Genomic DNA, 14,394 nt, shown 5'->3' with positions numbered 1-14,394 from the left:
TTTTGCATCAGCAAAATAGGGTGAAACAGCCGCCCTAACCCTTATATTCACAGCCAAAAGAGGCCTTAAGGTCTGTTTGGCTGAATTACTTAAAATACTCCAAAAGCACTTCTAAAAACTGATTTTTAGAACCATAAAACTAAAACTAATTAAAATTAGTTTCTTATTAATGGACCCCACCAAATATTGACCTATTAGGTTAGGTTAGGTCAGTATTATGACCTTTACATAGTGGGTAAGTGCGAGGCTTAGGGGTATAAGCATGTGGGCCTGCACAGGAAAAGCAATTTTTCCTGTATTCTACCAGTCGAACCGGCTGGTCAGTTGGAAGCAAGGTAACTAGTTGTTTGCCCATTTTAGCTCTTTTGCTGTCCTAACTTTTGGGCTCTTATTTTCACCCAATGTAGGACTTGTCTCACCTATTTTTCGGCCATTTAATACCCCTAACCTTGCCAGTGGATCTGCCAAATTTCCTCTCTTACTATTGGACAAGTGAATCCACTGCATGGTAGCCAACTTCCGATCCTGTGCCAGCTAGGTCCTGACACTGGGGTCAGCTGCTTCCATGTTAGGGTGTTACAGAACGGTTCAGGAGTGATCCCCGAAGGAAATTCAAGTTTTCGGTTAATCGCCTTAAAGTGTAAAGACTAGTGGACTTCTTTACAATTAGGTTATATTATGGGAGGGTTCCACTTGTATTCTAATTTCAAAGCTAGCCTTTATTCCCCATCTATATAAAGGAAGCAACGCCCATTAGCTACAACTAATTGACAATTTATATAAAGAAGGGAGCAATGACAAGATTGATAATGAGAGAAAGCTCAGAGAAGAAGATTGTACAAGAAAGAAAAGCTAAAGCTTCTAAAATCTTCCCAATACGATATGGATTTTGGTATATGTTTATTAGATTCATAATTGTTGTTTTGTTCCTTGATCCGTCATATTAAATCCTACAAAATATTCTAACATGAACCACTTCCGGTAATTGAAACAAGGCATAGACAACGAGTAATTGAAGCTGCCCCAACACTAGACCCTCCACTAGAAAGAAAGAAACTAGAACAATTAATTAGATGAAGTTATTTAAGGGTATTGGCACTTCCTCTCAAAATTTGCCTCCCTATTTCCCTATCTACCATCGCCAAGTCTTTCAATAACATTGAGGCTAAAACATCTCCACCCCTTAGAACACCACTTTCGTTCTGTCTTCATTAGAAATTTGATCTCCACCAGTTGCTAGATTTCCTTGAGCTTCTTAATTGGATTCCATACATAAACAAGAAGGATGTACATTGATTCTGTGAGTGAGAGAGAGAGAGAGAGAGAGAGAGAGATAAGCAGGTCAGGCAAGAATATAAATGTATATCCATACGTATACAAGAATTACACATGATATTGATTGCAGTTGAAGATGACACCAGTTGAAATGAAATGACCATATGCCCTCAGCGAAAGGCTGACGACAACATTGATTGTGCACCGTGCACTGTGCACACACCTTCAACAGCTCCCAAAAATTAATGGAGCTCATGGGCTTCTCTTGAAACTTCCGAAAAATAAAAAAGAGTAAAATAAATAAGTATTTTCACTGAATGACGCTTCTTCTCCCATTCTCCCAGCGAGCCCTAGAGATCGAAGATCTTCCCACCTCCCTTCTTCAGTAAAACAAAAGCCCAATAAGATTACAATGGCAACAATATGCATAACCTCAGCCGATCTCTCAGTGTCATGGAACATTTTCAAGAAAGAGAGAGAGAGAAAGGAAGGAATCAAGAAACTGATAATGGATAGAGAATGTAGTATCAGGCTCTGATCAATTATGGAGGGGATTGGGTCCGGTGGGGACAAGTCTCTTCTCAACGCCATATCTTGGATCGATTTCTTCGTTCCCTAGCGGTGGTGGCGGTGGTGGGCAGTGTCGGCCTCCTCTTTGAATTTCAAGAACGTATAGGGAAGATGGGTCTCCGGAAGAAAGAACAGAAGTGCGGCCAAGGCGGTTCAGGTGATGATAATTGTGGTGATGGGGATGACGATTGTAGTGATGGATCAAAGGGCTTCTCTTCTTTTCCATCCTTGCTGCTTTGCAGAGATGGATCTTTGATGTCGCAGAGTGGAGAAGGAAAACGAAGAGTACAAGGAAAACGACACCCCTAAAATATGAAGAGGGAGAACTCTTCATTGACGTTTTCTTAGTTTCTTCCGAGTTACTCTAAACCAAGCACACGACTTCAAGAAACACAGAGGACTCAGAGACACAGAGAGAAAGCGAGAAGAAGGGAGTTGTTAACTTCTAAGACGGGAAAGAGAGAAAGTGATGGTGAAGATGTTGGGGTCTTTAAGGCAAAAGCAAGAAATCCATGAATGACGAGCCCAAACCTCTGTGGAGTCAATGTCCAGGTACTGGGGGAAGAACTTCTGGAGTCCTACTAACCATAAATTCCCCCACGAGTCTTCCTTCTGAGCTTACACTTTAAACCTCTCGGCCAAATTAACTTAAACTGGCAGTTGACTGAGCCAGTTGCTCTTATGGTCTCTCATTTACCCCCTAGTCTTTAAGGAAGAGACAAATAGGCTCTCTACTAGTCTTACCATTACAGCCACTAGTACCCACTTATCCCTTACTATGGACACTATAAACTTTAAGGGAGAGAGATAGGTATGCCGTCGATATCAAGTATGCTAGCGGATAGCACCAATAGGAACACATGATGACGTATCATTCAGGAAGAATATGGGGGTCATTTCAGAAAAAAGAGAAGTGAGAGATAGACACAATGGGTGCTAGCATACTTGATATTGGCGGCATACCCAACCTTTTCCCAAACTTTTTTAACTAGTATGCAATAGTATTGTGTATGTTTTTCTTTTTATTAAAAAAAAAAAAAAAAAAAAAAAAAAAAAACTCTATAATAACGACCCTGTTTTTTAAACTTAATTCTGGCTTGGCACACTTTTTTGTATTTCTGTTTTTATAAGGTACCGATAAAAAAAATTGTTTTTGTAACATAGAAGAAACAGAAATTTATATGATTGACATTTTACAGAATCGATCCTGTTAGAGACCAAATTCTAGAATTCTCCTAAAAACTTGTTATCGCTCAAATCCAAAACCTGTAAATTGGGGCAAGTAAAGTTGGGTAATGTCGGGTGAGGATGAAGACCAGAGAAATTATTTAACCTGAAGCCAAAGAGAAAAAGTCGATCACAAAGGTGGTAACTCAATTAACCACGCTCATTCTCTGACACTAATCAAAATAATGCCTGGTGTAAACCCCATGAGAGAGAGAGAGAGAGAAGATCCATAAAACCAATTAGAATCAGAAGAGAAGAAGATCCTGCTCTTTCAACACTGTTTTAAACCGAGACATCCACAAATAAATTCCCAAATTAGCTGACAGTGTTTTGAACAGAGACATCTAAAAATAATTGGATTTCACAAATCTAACAATATGAGAGAGAGAGAGAGAGAGAGAATTTCCATTCTACAAATGATCGATCGAGGTTGAATAATTAAAAAAATAAAAAAATAAATAAAAATAAAAAACTCATTTCCTGAAAGTACCAATGCTCTTCAATCGAAATAGAATAGATTTCATGCCAAGTGGAAACATGAGCGTTGGGATGATCAATGTATTCAAAACTGCTTTGAAAGCTCAATCTTAGGTCGGTCACAATATTTTGGTTTACCCTTTATAAGGAAGGAGGCTTTGCAAATGGGTTCTATTCAGATCCGTCTACCGACTCTACCCAGTATGGGTACTGTAGAAGAGAGGTGACAGAAAATGATGACACGTTGGAAGCATAAAAATTGGGGGTAGGATTTGTTTTCCTGAGAAAGAATTAGGTTCCAGATTGAAGGAGAGACCCATCTAAGGAGTTTCTACTGAAATCGATATCAGAGAGCCAAGTGTTGCAGCCGAGCTCGAGAGGGACCTTTAAGCGAGTTAACACCAAGGTACAGACTCTGCAACGATCAGGGTCTCTAAAGAGAGAAACATTGGTCCATTGAGGAAAGGAGATGTAATTACACCGAAGAAGTGAGCCATTAGAGAAAACCTAGTGGAGTCCTCTCCATTGACAAAGAGGAACAAAGTAGTTCCAAGAAGAAAGCATTATATTCTTCTCAATACCTCAAAGTGAAGGTTTGATTTCAGCCCAAGACAAGCGCAACATCTGAAGAAGAAGCAAACACGAAAGAAGTAGAGAAAATGAGACAGAAAAGGACAATGAAGAGAGGGTAACGTTGTAGGGATGCCATGAATGAATGAGAAAAGGTCGGAATGAAATTACCTTTTATGTTTTGAGTGTAATTCCCGATTTACCCCTCACAACTTAAGTCACTCATATGATTCTACGTCTTTTGCTCAGAATTAATTCTCCGAATATGGTCCAAAAAAGAAAGGGACTCCAAATCCTTAAAAGTGTCCGGTTCATTTAAAAAAAAGAAAGAAAATAAACGAGGCTTACCATACAGTTTTTACCCCATTTCTGTTAAAACAAATAGAAAATAGCATAATCCATTTTACAATACAGATCCATAGTAACCCAAACTGAATTTTGACCATACAACTATGAAATTATGAGGTGTTTTCATAACGAATTTACGAAAAGTGGAATTTTATGCCTCCACATCCTTTGCAGTCATCGCACTAGTGTAGTGAGTATTCAGTGGTTGGGAGTTTCTTGGGGTGTGTGCCCAGATGTTTTCAGTTGCCGCTCACTACATCGGTGCAACGGCTGCAAAGGATGTGGACTCAAAATTTACTAGATCTAGTTTGATTGCAAAAGATTTACAAAACTAGTAGAAGTAAATATTTCTTTTTATAAGCCAACAATTGCGCTAGCAGTTGGTTAGGTGTTGCTTGTTGAATCAGCTTCCGTATGGCATGTCTCTAGTTTGAGTCCCCCTCCCTCCTCTGGCCGCCCTTCCTTGAGTTGGAGATATCACTTGGTTGCCTTAGTGTTGCCATCCTACCCGCTTGCATGTGTCTAGACATAAGCGGGCACAAAAAGACAACATTGCTACCCACCCTATGCGTTGAAGTTGCCTCTGCACATTTACCCAAAAAAAGAAAGATGCCTCCGCATAGCTCCCCATTGGTTTGCGCACTGACGTTGTGGCTATGCAAGTGGGTAGCATTCTCTTGTCCTAAAAGATTTACCAAATGCTTAAAATATCCCAGCATTCTTCTCTCTCCCCTGTTTTTCGTTTCTTTATTCCATCTTTCTATTTTTCTTTTTATTGACCCCACCCTTCTTCTTCCTTGGATGCAATTACTCCTGCCTCCCCTACAACCCTGATCCACCATGCCATTTCCACCCCCTTCTCATACTCTCACTCAATTTTCCTCACCCCTACCCACCCACCCAACCATGCTCCCCTGCCCTCTAGCTCACTTTGCTATATCTACAAATTCTCGCCTATTGTGAGGGTAGTGGCCGGTGGGGTTTGGCCCTTTCCTCTCTCACTCACGTGCCTCTATGGGTCGTATGCCGCCGCATCCTTACTCGAAGACAAGTGGGTGGCCTTTTTCACATGGCTCTAGGGGGGATTCGAATGTGGAGGGGTTTAGAAATACATCCTCTGAGGTGGGTGTTGATGATGGTCCACTAGTGGCGATTAGGATCATGTAAAAAGGGTTTAGAGTCGTCAAGATTAAGGGCCTAGGACCCGGGGTGAGCCCAATCCCTGAGGAAAGGGCCCAAAAGTTAGTTTGGTCTAGAGAATAGGGTAAGTCTCAGGTTGTAGAATTGGGAAGATTTTAGGCACCCAATCCACCAAGTTCAACCGGTCTTCCTACTAGATGCTTAAGAACGAACATTATCCACTCTTATTCTTATACCACATGCATGAGTAAATTATTAGATATATACACTACCACAATGTAAATGAAAGAGCTACATTATGCTAATTCAGTGGGTGACTACACCTGAACTTGACCTCTGTTTCGGGTCAAGAAGGGTGGGCCCCTTACTGAAATGAATTTGGATCTTCTTGTGAGTTCTCCCGGCTCAGGGTAAGGTGGCATGTGCCTCCATCTTCCTTTCTTCAGAGATGCTAACTGTGGCAGTCCTTCAGATATTTGGACAAAGGTTGGACTAGGGAAATTTGATTCTCAAGCTAATACTCCAGCAGAACTTCGGTACTGTGATGACCATTTTTTAAGGATGTGCTATGTAGAAACTCATGGCTAAGTAGCAATGAGTGAAGATCAGTATAGGAAATTGGATCAGGTCGAGAGAGGAGGGTGGAAATGTTATCCCTCAACTCTGTCCTCAAGGCACGAAAAATATAAATATTAAAATCATCTGGTTTCGAGAGGTTTTCCTGCAGCACTTAGTTCATCAGTAATAGACTTTGCTCGTTGGTGACTGACTCATCTGGTTTCTGAGTCAAGTCTTGAAGGGCAACATGAAGGGATAATATACGTGTTGTGGATGGAAAGGAAAAAGCATGAGACAGAGTGTCCCATATTTCTCGACTTGTGCTCTTGCCAATCACAGGAGGAAAGACTTCCTCAGAAAGGGATGCGATAAGTAAGCTCATGAGCATGGAGTCTTGTTGCTTCCATGTAGCAGCAGCGTTTGGTTCAACAGGGCAAGAAATAAAGCCATTACGATAGATTCTGCCCATTGAGAAAAGGGATGAGCTGAGTCCACCAAAACAGAAAATTCCTGGATTTGAGCTTTAATGAAATAAAGTGGTGAGCATGATTAATGGAAGGGGAGGGAGAAAGAGTGATGGAGGGTGGCGGTAGTGGTGTAACAATGGTGGAGAGAGTGGTGGGGTGGGGTTTTCTTCAGCCATGAGAGGAGAGGGGGATAGAGAGTGGGAAAGAAAGGTGAACCCAAGCCTTAGGATTTTTGGGAGGGGAGAGGAGAAGAGGCTCGTTGGAGTTTAATTATTTTTTGAATATTATTTTCCACTATGTGTTGACAAGAATCGTTGAGTTACATATATACATGAATGTAATATTGCCTTATCAATTACAATTGTGAGGAATAAGGAAACCTTCTATATGAGCAAGGATAGAATCCTTATGACAAAAAGGAAAGTGAGTCATAGGATGAGTCATCATATCTTGTACATAGATGGAAAGATATGATACAAATATGATACGGTTGAGATTCAGAAGCAAAAGAAAAAGAAATACCAGGATTGAAGGATTCATATTCAAATGGTATTTTTTTTTTGGCAAAATACTAAATTCATTAAGCAAACTCAGTTATGGAATAATTCTTGCTGAGGAAAGACAAGTTTACAAGAAATAAAGGTGGGGTAGGCCACCATGTTCTAGAGAGGTGGAACTTGGCAGCCCCACCAGCAAGAAAATGTGCTTCCTTATTAGAGGATCTAGAAATGAAATTAAACACAACAGAACTAAAATCTAAAGCTAGAGCTAGAATATCATCCACAATGGAGCATGTCGCCCAATCTAGTGACAAGAACATCCCATTCAAGGCCCCAATTAGATCTTTGCAGTCTGAAAGCATTGCAACCTTTAAGAAACCAACACTTTGGGCAAGCAATAAGGCGTTCTGGACTCCTTCAGCTTCAACAGCAACTGTTGATGCTAAAGATCCCCAACCAAACTTGCATTTTGCCACAATAAAATTTTTTCCTCTATAAAAAATAATAGCTCCTCTTCCTCCTTTCTTGGACTTCGAATTCCAGGATCCATCAGAAAACACCAACACAACGTCTGGTGTAAAAAAAGGAAGGCTAAAATTAGAAGTGCAATAGGGTGAAAAAGGGCTCCTATTGGACAAGTGAGGATTAAATAAGCATTGGGAACCCAGTCTACCTTCTTCCATTGTATGATGGAAACCTGAAATGATAGCAGTTAATCATGAATTTTCAAAATTAAACACTACCTTGTTCCTTGACTTCCAAATTTGCCAGAACAAAGAAGACCATTGGATGTGGCAGTCTCTTTGATCGGGACAATCTCTAAACTTTTCCAAAATGAAGCTTACCAGATCAATAAACTCAGTCTCATGAAAGGTAGAGGAATCCAGATAGAAAGGGGATACCTACTAGCCTGATGCCGCAAAGGAACACCTAAAAAGAGCATGGACCACAGTTTCTTCCTCCTCATTGCAAATAGGACAGATGGTTGAATGAGATATAGATCGGAGAAAAAACAATTTATTTATAGCCAAAGCATTAACACAACACCTCCATAGAAACATTTTTATTTTTGATTGAATATCCAATTTCCATAAACCCTTTCAAAACAATGAAGTATTAGACGAAGAAGAAGCAACTAATGATAATGCCAAATCATTATTTGAATTAATTGCTAAATGATATGCCGATTTATCTGAAAATTTACCTGATTTGAAAGGTCTCCAATACAATGAATCTTCTTTGGGAGTGATGGGTACGAGAGTTTGCAAGATAGGCTTTGCTCCCCTCAATGGAAAGGAAGAGTATATGAGAGGGGCATTCCATTATTTAGATGGAGAGTGAATAATGTCTGCAACTTTATTAATGGAATCATTGTTTGGGGGACATAGAATCCTTCCTCCAGGGAGAGATGGGATCCAAGGACCATGGATGGATGCAAATTTTCCATCACCAATGGCCTTCTGGAGACCGTCACACAAGAGGGACCTCCCTTTCAAGAGACTCCTCCAAGTCCAAGAACAACCATGCTTGGGTTTAGCATCCAAAAAAGAAGAGGAAGGAAAATATTTTCCCTTAAGAACTTTCACCCAGAGGGCCTCTTCATTAGATATAATTCTCCAACATTGCCAAGCCAAAAGGGCCAAATTAAAACTTTGAAAATCTCTAAAACCTAGGCCCCCATGGTTTTGCTTCTACAAAGCTTGTCCCATCTCAACCAAAAGACCCCTTTACCTTCTTTATCTTTCCACCAAAAATGTTGGAGACATCTATTCAATTTATTACAAATAGGTAAAGGGAGCAAGAACATAGACATGGGATAAAGGGGAATACTTGTGGCCACTGACTTCATAAGGACTTCTTTCCCTGCAGAGGAAAGCAAACTCTCATTCCATCCAGCAAGTTTACATTGGACCCTCTTGACAAGACTAGAAAATAAAGTTCTCTTAGTCCTCCCAAATTCTGTGGGGAGACCAAGATACTTCCCATGGATAGGCACAACCTTAAACCCCAGGATAGAAGAAATATCACGTTCCAACTCAGAAGACACATTTGGGCTAAATAGGACATTTGATTTAGCAACACTAAGCTCTTGCCCAGACACCAGACAAAAGTTATTCAAAAGGTTCATAATGATGTTACTCTCCCTAATACCAACCTTAGAGAAAAGTAAACAATCATCAGCAAATAATATATGAGAGACAACTGGGCCAAATCTACTGGTTTTAATACCACCGAGCTAATTTTGTAACTCATATTCAAATGGTATGAGTGAAGCTTTCTAGGCCAATGATCTTCCTTTTTTATTTGATGGAGATGTCCATCGCATGAGCTGTTACCTTTTGGGGTAAGATGGGAGTAGTAGTAGCAAAATCTATCTTTGTAAAAAGGGTATATCCGGTGCACGAGGCTCTCGCATATGCAATGTTGGGGGATAACTACTCAGTCTTATCCCGAGAATGTCAAGAAGATGTTTACAATTAAAAATTAAATCGTTCATTAGGCTCTCTTTGGTATCATTTTTCTTTTTTATTTTTGTCTATTTAACCAAAAGCATTAATGAAAATCATTTTTTATCAAAACATAAATATGGTTTGGTAATTACTAGACAAAAATGGTTTTTTGTGAGAAATTGATTTGGTATCCCTATATGTAAAATGAGTTTTTGAATAAATGAGTGAAGAGATTTTCCCCTTCACCCATCTTCCTCGTAACTCTCCTCCACTTTCTCTTTTGTAATTTGCTGCAACTTCTTTCCCTCTCATCCTCCCTCTCCCTTCTCCTCCCCTTCTTATTCACCCTTGTCATCTCTCTCTTTATTTTTTTCTTTCTCAAATGATTTCAGATCTGAAACCAGAAGTAGCCCCAAGGGCCTTGTTGCAACCTATTGAAGCCAACCCTCAAGGGCCAACACCCGTGATTGCTACGTGTGGTTGGTCACGGCTAGTGGGTAGCTGGTTAGTCCTCTTCTCTTCTACTTGCAGACCTGAATACCTGCAGAAAATATCCTTAAAAAAAAGGTTGCAAAAGATTGATGGAAGGAGAAGAAAAGAACGAAAGTGGGGATCAACTGCAACTGGACTATTGCCGACAATAACTTCCATTGTCGGAAGTGACGGATTTACAAGGATGATAACAAGTATGCTGGCGGTTGAGGGTAGGGATGGAACATAGAAGAGTTTCTACTTGTTTTTTTTTTTAAATAGACGAATTGACATTTTTACCTTGGATTTTGGGAGGTATAAACACTTGGTCATTAATGTTCAGTGCAAAAACAACTACAAATGGTTTTCAGTGAAAAACCATAAATGGCTTTTAAGTTCTTTTTTATTTTTGTGTTTTTTCAATATTTTTTTAAATAAAAATAGGCTTCATAAACAATACCAAACGCAGTCAAAAACGAATTTTGGGGCAAAAATAAAAAAGAAAAATGATACCAAAGAGGGCCTAAATGAGAGGCAACGAATGGAATCCTAATGAATAAATAGTTGTCACATGGACGTAGTTAGACAGTTATTGGTTGTTAGAGAAAAGATGTTAATGTGTGACGCTATCCATGGCAATCTCGATCTCTATGGACACAATACCATCTAGCCATCAGATCCAAAAGGTTTAGAGCAACAATTCATGAGAGGGCATGCATTTAACTTGAAATTTGTAAAATAAGGAAAGAAATTTTTTAATCACTCTTTTTCAAATGTTTAGTTTGGATCTCCATAAACGATTTTACGATATGGTTTAAACTTAGTTGGGCTATTTCCAGCTAACAATGATTTTTTCTCCCTCCCCTCCCCCTCCCCACCACGGCCAAAATAACAAAAAATAACTAAAATAAAAAAAAAAAAAATTTATTTCGACATTACCATCAGCAGGGAAAACCAACCAACAGAAAAATACATTAAAAGTAAAAGACTCGAAATCGATGTCTGCTTTTTGCATCCTAGCAAATCATCTTGCATATGAGGGGGCAAGATAGCAACTCCTCCAGTTAACAGTGGTTAGTGTGTCTATTTGAAGTAAAATCATAAATTTAATGGGAGGTTCCAAGTTTTCAACCCCTATGCTGAATATATATATATATATATATATTAATAGAGGTGTGGGTGTGGGGGGAAATACAGTTTTCATGATAAAATGAGGTGCTATCACATACCTTTGTACCTGCTAACTTCACAAGCTGGAGACAAGTGGACTCGGGGCAAAGTGTGAATAAAACCCTTGTTTGAATTGAAATTGACATATCAATGCAAGTTTCTCCAATCATCAAATTGTGCATAAAAAACTGGACAGTTTTTAATTGTTTAATCTTGAAATTCCAATTGAGCATACTAAAGGAGCTCCTAAGTGATTTGATATTTCAGAGAACGGGGTTAGTTTATAGAGATCCCCATACTTGTTACCCCATGAGGATTTGCCTCCTCAATGTCCAGATATATTACTTTCACCTACATCACTTGAAGCAGATATTGCATCTACAACCTTACTTCTTAACTGAAATATATTATTGTTGGATATGTTTGTCCATCAAACCCGGTTTATTAGTAAGACTGTTATTTTCATTTATGCAGGACATTTATTTATTGGGCTTGTAAGTTGTTTCATGGGTTTTCACCCAAAATTGTTCTCAGCTACGGACAGGATCGGACATCTTGTTCACATGGTCATTACATTGTATGTCACCAGGGAGTTATTCTGGTACATAAATGTAAATACACATATTGTGTGTGTAGATTGAGTTCCAACCAACAATTGTTGCTATTCTCTAAGATTCAGTCATGTAGACAAAATGAGGAGAGTGCCTCTTTACATGTAGTCATGTGTCCATGGTTTGATCTGTCAACTTTTGTATCTTCTCTGATCAAATTTTTTGTTTGTTTCAGTGGTTTAGAGACTCAAGATAAGGTTTACTACTTTAAGGTGTCAGTTTTTATGTTTAAATCAGAAACTTGTAATCCTGATCATATCTATATTGAAAGACTGATGGGAGAAACTACCATCATCAGCATCTCTTTTCAAAAACCTTATATTGAAGGTTAGAGGATAGGCTTCCCTCTGTCTATTAAATACAGCACCACTAGTTAATTACATAAAATGAACTTATTCGATAGCTCGGAATTCTTCTGGTAGTGGTTTTCCTTTTAGAAATGCATTGAACAACACAAGTGATCTCTCTGGCTGTGAGAATGGAGCCTTGTGAGATGCTCCTCTAATGGTTGCAAAGGAGAGGATATTTCCATAAACTTGCATCCATCCGCCAACCTGAAAATACAGCTATCGAAGTTTTTTGAGGAATTGAATGAAAATCAAGACTAATCAGGCAAAGATCTTAACAGTAGTTTTCCAGTTTGAAAAAGGTGCCAAAATGCAAAATTTTCAATTAGAATTCTTTCCCTCAATCACTCATTGTCTAAAATGCGAAATTATTAGTGATTGCTGTTTTAGCTCATAATAAGTTGATACTAGAGTTGTTCTTAGGTTTTGGCTTCATATTACTTTGAGAAACTCATTAAATAATACTGATTTTCCACAATCAATAATCACTAGTTAAATTTGATGACAGAAATTTTAAACTGCTTGAAGTAAATGACTAACCTGTTTCCCCTCAAACCAAGCTCTGTAAGTTGTAGTTGTGTTCAGTCCCAATTTATTTGCCAATCCATGGAGCAGTGTTCTTGTCCCGGTTAATGGGATAACAGAATCTTGATCTCCACTGCAATAGAGATCAAGATTGAATACAGAATCATTGTTGAAACTAAGTCATGAATTAAATCAATGGCTTTATTTGTTAGAATAATAAAACTAATAAGTCAACTAAGTTGATCCTCACAGCATTCGCATCATAAACTTGGTTTAACTTTACCTGAAAACTAAGATCCGAATTCCAGACCTGATGAGTGAGCCGACGACTGGAATCATAGATTCCTCAAAGTTGAGCTTCTTATAGTGTAGATTACTAAAAAACAAAACTGGGTTTAGAGAATAATGACATGAAAAAATTTCTAAAGAAAAGCAGTGGATTGCAAAGAAAATTCCAGATCAAACTGCAGAATTACAAAATCTTTTTTTCTGAATGCTAGTCATGAGATACTTACTCACTGCAAGAAACCCAACTGGTGACTCCCAAAAGACGAGCGTGGAGAGCCTTCTGTACATCAACCCGGTTGAAATACTTTGTAGTTTCATCTTCAACACAGACATCTAGTTTCTCTGCAACTTGCTGAAGGATGAAAATACCATAGCCAAAGAGTCAAAAGTACAAAAACAGAACTAGTGAAATATAATTAGTTGATGAAAGGGGACAAGCTCATTGCCTAACTTTACCAGGTGTGTGAGAGCATTCGATTGAGATAAAATAGATGATAGGCAGACATCAATTGTGACATCATATTTGTCGATATACATACTAATTTCATTGTTGACTTGGTTCATCACTCCTGAGCAAACAGGGGAAACAGAGCCTCTGAATGACTCACTCTTGTACCGAGAGTAGTTACAAGCTGAAGAGAAGATCTCATATGTTGAATCCGATATTAACCCATGTGACCAGAAAAATTCAGCCTTCGAATTGAAGTCAGTAACGAAATCTAGAAGAGGATTTCCCAGCTGAAATGAAAAAAAAAAAAAAAAAAGGTTTTAAGCTGAGAAGTTTACATTTGAGATTGCTTTTGTGGAGGTTAACCATATCTTTAGTTTATAATACTCACAAGTATTCCTTTCAGATTGAATAACTTTTCCTTCTTGTTGAACTGAAGGATGAGCTGTGCTAGTTGTGGAACATAATGACCTGATAACCAAAATTACACTAAAAATCTATCTTTAATATCCCTTTGTTCATTCAGATATAAATAAAGAGTTGGTAGCTAAGAGTACCAGCATAGCTTTCCCCTGTGACAAACAGGTCTCTACATTTGTATTCAGGGAACTTGACAAACCAACGCTGTAGGAAGATGAGATTGTCCCTAGCTTAAGAAGACAAAGATATACAGACCAAAACAATTAAATACTCAGTAATGTTGTTAAGGATTACCATTCAGAGTATTCCAAAGAATTAAACACATAATATGGACATGAATATGTAATCTAGGGGGGGGGGTGTGGGGTTGGAAAATTTAGGATCTTTGGAAGATGAAGCATACCAGTAATCTCATCATCCACCCCCACATAGTTAGATGTGTTAATACAATAAGAGAACCCAACTCCTACTGGTGCCTCCAAGTACAACATGTTTGCTTCTGCACAACACACAGAAGATTTAACTCTTTTGG

The 14,394-nt window shown here is 38.7% G+C and overlaps 1 protein-coding gene across 1 annotated transcript; it reads right to left on the bottom strand.

The window, feature by feature from the left end:
- Nucleotides 1–12,096: 12,096 nt before the first annotated feature.
- LOC122063681 (serine carboxypeptidase-like 45) lies at nucleotides 12,097–14,387 on the bottom strand (the record flags this gene model as incomplete). Its single annotated transcript, XM_042627377.1, has 8 exons — nucleotides 12,097–12,388; nucleotides 12,722–12,839; nucleotides 12,990–13,082; nucleotides 13,222–13,346; nucleotides 13,451–13,732; nucleotides 13,834–13,913; nucleotides 14,000–14,092; nucleotides 14,266–14,387. Coding segments are annotated over 8 exons (1,075 nt in total), but the record flags the coding sequence as incomplete, so codon positions are not given.
- Nucleotides 14,388–14,394: the final 7 nt, after the last annotated feature.

This window comes from Macadamia integrifolia, unplaced genomic scaffold, assembly GCF_013358625.1.
Source record: "Macadamia integrifolia cultivar HAES 741 unplaced genomic scaffold, SCU_Mint_v3 scaffold1421, whole genome shotgun sequence".
In the NCBI taxonomy this organism is placed as follows: domain Eukaryota; kingdom Viridiplantae; phylum Streptophyta; class Magnoliopsida; order Proteales; family Proteaceae; genus Macadamia; species Macadamia integrifolia.
This window is presented reverse-complemented; position numbering and strand designations above follow the sequence as displayed.